At 37.5% G+C, this 11025-nt stretch overlaps 1 protein-coding gene across 1 annotated transcript; it reads left to right on the forward strand.

Annotated features, from left to right (window-relative positions):
- Positions 1 to 3234: 3234 nt before the first annotated feature.
- On the forward strand, positions 3235 to 7772 carry LOC131430890 (Fanconi anemia group D2 protein homolog). Its single transcript, XM_058596138.1, has one exon. The coding sequence runs from the start codon at positions 3297 to 3299 to the stop codon at positions 7542 to 7544; it is 4248 nt and encodes a 1415-aa protein (XP_058452121.1). The 5' UTR covers positions 3235 to 3296; the 3' UTR covers positions 7545 to 7772.
- The last annotated feature ends 3253 nt before the right edge of the window (positions 7773 to 11025 follow it).

Genomic DNA, 11025 nt, shown 5'->3' on the forward strand with positions numbered 1-11025 from the left:
AAATCAAAGTAAATGACAACAGAGATGACACTTTATAGTAAACACCTTAAAATCAGCAGACATTTTTTTATTAGTTCGTGTTTCTAACGATTTCTAATAAAAACGGATCAGTTCTATTACTCTGGTTTCTGTTTAAAAAAAGGTTTGTCTGTAAAAAACTAACTAACCCAATTTTACACATTTTTTGAAGATTTTGCATGTAAACACTATCAAATGGATTTTTTTTTCGAAAATTTTATTGTTTTCATGTTTTTCACAACTTCAATAGAAAATGTTTGAGATCGTTTGAACCATAGCAATATTTTCACTGCTAAGTGAAATCGAAACCATATTGAACGTTTGACGGTACCTTAAGTTTCGTCCTTTGCGTTCCATACCAACAAACTAGGTGATACTTCACTTGCTAAAAGAAAAGGGCTGAACTTGGAGAAAAACCAAGAAAAACTATTTCCTTTTCGTAATTTTAGTCTTTTATCTCAACCGCGCAAACAAGCTAACTTCACAAAAAAATGCAGATTTGCGTAACTTCATAATTCATGCAAGGAGCAAAGAATTACGAACAATTTATCGACTCATCAAATATAATCGGAAAATTTACGATTAATATTAGGAATTAATAGGAATTGAAACCACAGTAAAAACAGTCATCGATGTTTCACTCAATTTACTGTCAATGTTAGTTTCGCCTTCTTCGTTGGAAAAACGGCTGATTTTTTTCTATATGCACAAAAAATAGCGCTGGGTATTTTAAGAAGATCGTTGGTAAATATAAGAATTTTCGTTTACCGATTTTTCAGAGACAACGAACTCTTGTTTCAAAATCTTAAAAACGTATTGTAATAAATGTATTTCTTTTAAATTTGTATTTGCATTATTTTGTTGGTTTTGTACCAAAAGTTCATACTTTAAAAAAAACTTGACATTTTATTAAAATACATTAAACTTTTTCTCATAAGAGCATACTTCTGCTGTCAGATACAGATACGGCGAAAATTAATACTGAAAACTAACGGCAAAGCGATATTTTACTGAACTTTCGGCTGAGATAGTTTTTTTTCCAAAATTCTCGGTTTTTTATTTCCGATTTCTCGACAATTCAAAATGTTATACTGATATTCGGTTTTGTAAATTACCGTGTTTACCAGCAATTGGTCGTTTTGCCGAAATCAGCAAATTAATTATATCAACTTGCCGAAATCTCGGTAAACAACTTTTACACAACCGAAATTCGGTGATTGATCAAAGTAGCCATTTTTCTTCAGTGCAAAACTGAGTGATGTAAATAAGTGCATGTGTTTATATGTGGAATTAGTTGCAAATAAAAATTGAATCCAAATATAGCGATATGTTTCGTGACATTAAGAACAAACTTGTTCAATGTTCGACGATTATTCGGGACAAAAAATCCCCCAGAGCATTCTTACGGGTTAAAGATCCTCGCAACGCTAATCTACAGCATGAAATTGATTGGGCGGTACGATTTATTTCTTTAAATATGCAATGTTTTATGACGGAATCTGATTTTTTGCGGAATATCGAATTGTGTTCTCTACTGTAAATAACATGGAAGTGCATCCATTCTACGGTGTATATGTTTGGCAATATTTTCTTCATGGGACTTTTCTTTTTCTTATTTTACATGTTATTGCCTATCAGTTCAACAGCCAACATAATGTTGAAATAAATAAATCAACGATAACGAATTTTAACTGGAATGTTTATTTTATATATAAAATTTTATTTTAATTAATTGTTTAAAATCTCGGCATGCTTGAACACTGATAATTTCGGTAATTTGTTTCCAAAAGCGACGAAGATCTCGGTAATTTATAGTTTTCTCGAAACCGAGAATCTCGGTAAAAGCTAATTATCTGTCAAATGCAAGATATCGAGAATTTCAGTTGTTTTAATGTTTGCCGAGTATTCGGCTGTTCAAATCTCGGCAAAGAAAAAATATAAGTGTGTACCGAAATCAGCAAATCCCCGCTTGTGAGGAATTCTTGCAACCGTCAGAAGGCTGGCAGCATTTCGGGTGCTGTCAAAATTGCCCAGACGAAATTGCGTTTTTATCTTGCCATATGTGTCTTGTTTATTTCCCTCCTTCTTTTTTCTTTTTTTTATTCGACTTCATTTGATATTCATCAATCCCGCATGTACATACAAAAAACGAATCTTGAGACGAGGTAAATGAGATTGAAATATAGGTATGTTTGGTAGTGAGAATGTAATGTTATTGGCAATAACATTTCCCATGATTAGTATACATTAGTATACACTTGTTGCTTTTCATATGTACTTTTTATTGAAAAAATAAAACCAAGACGCTTAAAATGTAGAACCGATCCAAAACGGTTCTGCCAATCTTGTATGGAAAGAATCCGGCAGAGAAGAACCGTTCATAACCGCTAGGCGAAATTCTCTGCCGGAAACGGTTGTTGCATTGTTGCCAGACTTTTGCCGGAATTCTGGCAGAATTCCGACAAAAATGGGTGCCAGACATAGCCAGCCGTCTGAGGGAAATCTGCCCGTCGCGTACAAGTGGGTCAGTTTGACGACTTTTAGACCAAAGTATAAGTTTTTACTGATATTAGGCGAAACACTTGTGATTTAATGTCACTTGTCGGTTTTACGCACATATCCACAGATCTTTTTTTTTTTTTTGTTTCAATTATAGAAGCTTTAACATTAATGTCATTCGCCTCTTCGGGCCAGAAAAACTTTATGTGCGGGGTTGGGACTCGAACCCAGGCGGGCTGCGTGAAAGGCATCGACTTACCCATCACGCTATACCCGTCCCCCCACAGATCTTTCTATTACTGATATATCGGTAAAATTGATATTTTCGCCTGTTCGGCTGATCAGATCTTGTCAATACGTTAAATAAGTAATAAGCGAAATCAAGGATGTAGGTTCACAAAAAAACTGTGGGTGGAATCGTTCATTCAGGAACCTTAATAAATTGGTGTCGGTGTCGCCGTCCAACAAAAACTTAGAAGTAATTAACCCCTACCGTTTCAAAATTAAGTCTACCCAAATTTTGTAGTATTACAAGCAAATTATGATTGATTTTTATTCAGTGTACATAAATAAATTTGTTCAAATTTTCACCCACAGATGATGTTTCAAAAATGGATTGCGTCTTCTCTATCAAGAACAAGGGTTGTCGAAAGTGCGGTGAACAGTTTATGACAGCAAATCGTTCACAGATCTGGCGCATTTTGTTTCATGTTTTTACCGGTTTTGTTTGTCGGGCGGTGTTTTTTAATTTTTAAATTCGTCCTTTTAATAGTTTAGCAATGTTTAAAAACCGCAAATCTGCACTGTTAGCGAAAAAATCTTCAGATTTAGTAACTATTATAGAATCTGCGTCGAGTGCGTCAGGACCGAGCCAACCAAAACAATCCCGAGCTGCGAACGATGAACCGATGGACGAGTTATTTGCGGACAGTCAATTTTCTGTTCCTGCCAGCCAGATGAACAGTCAGCGCCGGTATTTGTCACAGCGCAGTAACTTGCAAAAATCTCAATCTGCACGTACTTCTCGCCGAATGCCAACCAATTATTTTGAAAGTATATTACTGAAGTGCCAGGTGGAGCTGGATGATCCGTTATCGATTGTTCTGCGATGTGAACCATTAGTGTTTATGCGACAGCTTCGTACGTTGCTTAGAGGAAGCGCAGACTTCCCTAGGAATGTTAAGGACTTTGTGAATGGAGTGGATCAGGCTAGTCGGAATAAGGAATCGTTTCGTAAGCTGCTGGAGTGCTGCATGCTACAGAATCAAACCACACAAACAGTTAAACCGATACAGGAGAGCCTGATGAAGATGTTACTGTGTGTAGACTTTATGCAACAGGAGCTGATCACGGTGCTATTCAGTTATGTGGAGCGAGAGTCTCAAGAAACGTCCGGGGTCGACATAATAGGGTTGGCACTGTCACAGATTAAATTTATCGATCATACTGTTCACGGAACATTTGTGTTTAAAAAATACTTTGAAATGTTAGAGCGTTCCTCCAATCGACAGTTGTTGGCAGAGGCAATCGTTTCACTACAGGACGTTATCGATGTCACGATGCACGATACAGCGTTCCATAAGATATTGGAGTTGTTTCAGCGAGCCGATGATTTGTTCTCAGTAACGAATGTAACAGTGTTTAGTGAGATGTGCTTGAGCAACGCAACTCTTCGACTGACCCGACAGAAAATTGTTGATTTCATCGAAAGTGGAAGTCCGGTGGGGAACTATCCGCCGCTTGTCAAGTTTTTGCTAAAGTTCAACAACGTAGATGCAGACGGATACTTCGAGAATATTGAACAGATCCGTCATGTCATCGAGAAACTGCTGCAGCTGTGCGATAGTGATTCGAATGGCACGTATTTACAGGAAATCTTTCGAACCATTCAACAAGCTCTAACTGTTTCGGCCGTTCTGTATGAAGCTTGGATAAAATTTTGCCGTCTGTTGGTCGATGAGGAGTCACATTCACCGATTGATCTTCTCGTTCTACTGTTGATGCTGAAAGTGAACGAAATTCGAAGCGGAACTATTCAGAAGATGTTGATTAATAAAATAAAGAAACGTCATATTACGATTATGCATATGAAGGGACTGACCAAGCAATTCCAATCGGTCCTAACGGATCACGTCGATGGGGTGTTGGAATTTGTTGAGCTATGCCTGAAAGAGAAACAAACGGAGGTTTGCGAGTTTGGAATTATGTCGATGGGTTGCCTGATTTCAGCGGACAGCATGAACAATCGCTTGGTACTGAACAAATTGGTCGGATTTATGAGCGAGATGGCACTGATAAACGAAGGCCGCAAAAACGATCATATGATTGCCGTTTGCATGGATGCACTGTCGAACATCCACCAGAGTTTTCCGAATGAAACGAGAAACAATGCTCACGTTTTGTTGAAAATCATGGACATCTCGACTGATCTGAGCTTGCAGCAGTACCGGACGGTAATTGATCTGATTTGTGAGGCGATAACGGTTCCAAATAGTCCCATCGAGTGCAGTGACACGTGGGATGATATCAATATTGTCATTAAGAAGCAACTTCTGAGCAACAACAAGGAGGTTAAGAAAAAGGGCATCGTCGGAGTGGTTTGCCTTATCTACCATATGCTAAGAAACTCGGCCGGGCACACCGAACTCAACTGTAGTTTTGATTCGGAAAAGACCATTGAATCGGCTAGCGAAATACCAACTGCTGCTGGACGGGAAATCGGGAACATGATCAACATGATGCTCTTGTCATCGAATGAATCGACCGACATATTGGCCTTGTGTTACGATGAAATCGCTGAAATGTTGCAAGAATTTGAGCGAGGTGTCGGCAAACCGGAGAAGGGGTTTTCAGTTTGGATGTGCGATGTAATAACGAATGAATTTCAAAATTATTTCATTATCGAAGAAGTGCCCGCTGGAGATCCGGTACACTATGCAAAGAAACTATGCATCAATGACACGATGGACCCTGAGAACACGAACACCGAGGCTTATGCGATAGCCGTCAACATTGCCGAAAATATGTTGGCCTATAACAGCCGCTACTCTTCAATGTGTTTCTTCCTGGCTATGTTCAAGCTGATGAAGACACTGCAATCGATTCGATACAATGGCAATCTAGAGTCCATCAATGCACTGCTTGGATGTTCCATAGTCGTTCCGGCTTTCTACGATGAACCGGACGAGAAAACTATGCTGGAAACATTCGAAGAGGATGTCTGTCGACAGTTACTAGATGTGTATTTTTACGTAGCAAATTGGTTTCGTGAGCTAATCAACGCATTCATTCAGCAAAAAGATCCTCTCCTGCACCGGAAAGTGCTTCAGCGGTTGTTTGCTTTGGTTAGTCTCGAAAATCGCCTAGCAGGTTTACTGAAAGCAGCAGATTTCGATTACTTTCCACCGATTTGTGATTTTTGCGTTAATGTACAAACCAAGTCTTCCAGATCGGTCAAGGAATCGTCTTCAAAGCAGAATGTGACGCTGAATGTCACAAAAACTCAACCGGATGCCGGTGGAAAATCTCGTACTCGCGAAGCAACTGACTTCGATACCGAAACTGTCCTCGCGCGGCATCGTCAAGGGTTTCGGACGATCGAAGGTCACGTAATGAAATTGTTTAGTGAACCACTTCTGCTTGTGCTGAAGCTCCCGGAAGATAAAATTGGAGTCAGTCTTAGTCTCGCTGAGTACCGATTTTTGCTGGAAATTTTCGTGACTGGATTAGAATCAAAAACTAACAAACGATCACTGCAGCAGACCTGTAATTATGAACTTAGCGAATTGCTGAGTTTTTTGCCTAATGTAGTGGAAAATTACAAAAAAATTAAGCTCAAACGTCTAGAGCTGAAGTCGTCGACCACGGAGTCGGATTCCCAGCATCAACTAAACGCTCTAAACTGTTGTTTCAACTGGACACTTCGTCTGTTTACGGCAATTTTGCAGCTAGCAAAGACTCAACAATCCAAATTGTTACAAACCGCTTTACAACATTTAAAGAAATTAATCGATTCTCCCAGTTCGAAACATGACAGCGAAAATGCGATTGAAGAAATCATAGCCACAGAGCTGACCCATAAAAATGCTTTCAAAAATTTGTTCAGTGCCTGTTGCTTGTATAAATTTGGTGTTGCATTGAATAACGCTGCATCATCTACTTCGAACAATGCATCAGTAACAATCGCCACGTTTTGTCAGAAGTTTTTATGCACCGATTTTAACCTACGATCCGGAACTGCCATCCAACTGTGCCTTCTTTTGCAAGGTCTCACATCAATAGCAGACTTTCTCAAGATTAAACAAGTAACTATGGCGCTCGCGGAAGACCTGGCAGCCGGTAAAAACGACGAGCGTCATTTTGTCGGTCTACAACGCAGTCACTATCCGGTGCTTTTGAAGGAACTCTTCAAAGCCTTCATCAAGTGCATTCAAACTGGATTGCGAGTAAACAAAACCACCGTTCAGAAGTTTGTCCTTTGGGAGCAAAGTTGCGAAATTTTGAAACAATTCTCTGAAGTTACCAAGCAAGCCGATAATCCCAAAATGTATGCCTGCTACATGAGGTACTCACACAGCTATCTGAAACTGTTCCAACAGACCGGGCTGAAGGTGCTGGAGGATGTTTTGAAAGTGTCTGCAGATCGAGTTAGCCATTTGCTGAGTACGCTACAGCATAGTACCCGATATTTGCACAATATTTGTTGTCATTCGAAGAACGTAAAGGACAACAGCCTGACGTCACAGATTCCCTTCATTCGTGAAACCGTAGAAATATTGATCTACAGCGTCAAAGCCGTTCTGGCTGCCAACGATTGTTCTTCGGTCTTTTGGATGGGTAACCTAAAGAATAAAGACTTGAAAGGGGAACTGTTACTGTCACAGGGCTCCGAAATAGAGGATATAACGGAGAGTGCTGAATCAGATGTGGAAGATTTCCTCAGCGAGGATGAATCGAGTGAGAACCAGAAAGGGTCCCTCAGAAGGGCAGACTCCAGAGATAAAACATCGCAGAGTAAATGCTTTTAGTTGTGCATGGAACGTCTGACTATTTTCAGTAATTGGTGAAAATAATGACTTAAGTATTTCCATTGCAGTCGCGATTTGAGTTGTATGTGTCCTTGTGAGCGTTACTCTGTTATCATCAATAAATGTACAAAATGAATGGAAACACAAACTAATTTTAAAAATACAGTGTTCATATCTGTTACCAAATAATGAAAAGTACTTTCATTTAAAGTGGAATAAAAAAGAATATTTTTAGACAGTGAAATATATAATTTTGATTAGTCATACATTTGGTTCATTTCCATTGCTCGATTTATCCAAATATTCGATTAGAAACTTACACTAATCTAGTGAACATTGGTTTGTGCAAAAAGCCGTTCAAACCGTCATAGAAGATTACGATACCAAAAATCGAAAAAAATCTTCAAAGCTGGGCTTAAACCTTTTCCAATTTATTCGTAATCTCAATTCATGATCCTACGAACCGGTCTGGGTTATGTTGATCCATGAATACCGGTTTCGGAAGTACCGTAAATAATGACGTTTACACACTAAGATTTTGTTTCGCTGTTCGGTAATTTTTTTGAAGAAAACTTTCGGTAAACATCAGAAATAACCGAATTTCCGGTATACGAGTTTTAGTTTACAAGAATTCTGCAAATTTTTACAGTACGATCAGTTGCACGCATTTTTTTTACAGAATTCTGTTAAAAAACCACAATTGATACGGTAAATATGAATAGTACGGTAAAAAAACATACCGTCCGCGCTATAAAATATTGTTCGATTACCGAACTTCGGTAAATATATAAAAACGAAAACTAACTGTTAAACAGTAACTATTTTGAGAATTTTGAACGCGTAAAATTGAAATCATTCAGAAAAGTTGATTTATCGAGTGAACATGGAACCGGTAGTTCAGTGGTAGGAGGAACACGGACGCCTTATTGAAATTTTCAGTTAGTATTCTTCACACTTAAAACTTAATTTTGATTGTGTTCTCTACTGAAATAACATGGAAGTGCATCCATTCTACGGCGCATATGTTTGGCAATATTTACATCATGGGAAATATTTTTTCTTCTTTTACATTTCCTAGCCTATTAGCTCAACAGCCAACATAATGTTTAAATAAATAAATCAATGATAACGAGTTTAAACTGTAAGGTTTATTTTATATTTAAATTTTTATTTTTATTAATTGCTTAAAATTTCGGCATTAGCTCACATGCTTGAACACCGATGATGTCGGTTATTTGTTTCCAAAAGCGACGAAGATCTCGGTAATTTATAGTTTTATCGAAACCGAAGATCTCGGCAAAAGCAAATTATCTGTCAAATGAAAAACACCGAAAATTTCAGTTATTTTAATGTTTGCCGCGATAATTGCCGAGCACTCGGCTGCTCAAATCTCGGCAAAGTTTTGCCGAGATTCGGGGAAAAAATCTAAGTGTGTACATTGTTTTTACATATTACTTATGTATTACTGTTCTGAAAAAAAAAAAAAAACAATAAAATAATCTTGGAAAACTGTAGCATGTTAACAGTGTGATTGAATTCAGAGATGCCAGGTCCTCCGACCATTTTGTATATCATAAATTTCCAATGCGTTGTACAGATTTTCAAAATAACAGATTTTTCCCAGAGAATACAAACAGACATAGATTCCTTAAATCCTCTAAGATTGCTTGTGAAAACGTACAAAAAATGTTTTTCCATTCAATTTCATATTAGTGATAAACACAAATTTTTGAAAAATGTCATGGCATCCCTGATTAAATTGAACTAATGAAAACAAATGCTAAGTTATCGATCATCAACTTAATGCCTGCAGTTGATTTAGAATTTAACATTTATCGAGTATTGCGATATTTTTGAACTTTTCTTCTAAAACTTCCACTTTTCAACAGCATTTGCCATTTCTTCCGATTATCCATTCTGCTATTTTTTTCAACTATTTACTGACTTTCCGACAGATTCTAAAAATAGATTGGAAATTTGCATACAGTATAGCTTTTAATGAAGCGCTATATTCAACAACAATGCAAGCGATTCTACTTTTTATTGACACCAAAGCACGGTGAAAAGTTGTTGTAAGATAATGATTCATTACATTTTTATTGCAAATTTAAAGCACATTGCTTTAAAATATGCAGGATTAGTGTAATTATACTTTAACAATGTCGAAATAGAGTTGTAAATGTGCAGTGATATAATGCACATGGTTACTTGGGTATTTATTGCATGTTATCCAAAGTTGAGTTGATGTTATCAGCCATGTATACACTGGGGTCTCTTTTTACGCGGTTTTTAATGCGGTTTCTTTTTACGCAGCTTTTTTTAGCGAATTTCCGAAGTTACGCGGTTTTTTTTATGCGGTACATATCCCCCCGTAAAAAGAGACCTTAGTGTATGTTGATTCAATCCTGCTATAGTTTTATATCAAGAAAAATTGATGCAGGGATCTTGGCTGGATTGATGAAGCACCAAATCATTGGATTCTAATTGAAATACCAGGCCTCGATTGAAATTGAAATAAAAGTTGTATGAAAAATTACCATGTAAATTAGTTTGAAAGAAATCATTTTATTCGTGATAACAAACAAAAATGAATGATTATAACAAATAAGAGCGTTAGTAGATATCACTAAATTCAAGTTCATTTAATTCCACTAAAATGTTTGTAAATTCAAAGCGCTACTATTATTAACTTGATCTACAGCAAAGACATCATATTAACAAGATATCCAGCTCTCACATTTTCCGAACAAATTATTGGCAACAACATTTTTTTGCGAGCATGGCGCTCTCAAGCGAGTCCGCATCGAATCTCGTACACAGAAGTAGGGGAGAGAGATGTCAAATTCGTGCGCGCCAAAATAGCAGCACTGCGCACCCATACAATTGACATGATAAGTTGAATGTGACACCGTGCGACGGCGTTGCTGAACTGAAGATTGATTTCGCTCCAAGCTGACAGGGTCTGTCTACAGTTAGTTAATTTAAAAACAAATTATTTATTTAGGGGTTTTGTGCTAAGGGCACATAACCGTTTTTATTATTTTTACGTTTCGTCTTTGACTCATCAGTGCAGAGCAGTTTGAAATGAACTGCTTAGTGCTAAACTCGGCAGTTCAATTTGAACCGCTAAGCAGACGTAAAGTACTTGCTACTGTCTGTGGTATAGTCACAGACTAACAGACATGACAGTATGAGTAAATTCTTATAAAAAATAATTTTTCGTGATGCACTAGTTCCACCTATATTATACTGCGCGAACTATTTACTATCGGTACACCCCTTGTGTTATGTAAAAGTTAATTTACTAGTTGGTTCCCCCTCGTTTGTCAACACCGATCAGCTGCTTGCAGGGATGCCTGATTGCATCATAATATTTGGAAATGAATCGTCACAGTAAATTATTATATTACGTTAATAATATATTAAACTTTTTAGCGATGTTGGAAGGTAACCATTTATTTTTCTCAACATTGTTCATCTA

The sequence above is a fragment of the Malaya genurostris genome, chromosome 2 (assembly GCF_030247185.1).
Source record: "Malaya genurostris strain Urasoe2022 chromosome 2, Malgen_1.1, whole genome shotgun sequence".
Taxonomy (NCBI): Eukaryota; Metazoa; Arthropoda; class Insecta; order Diptera; family Culicidae; genus Malaya; species Malaya genurostris.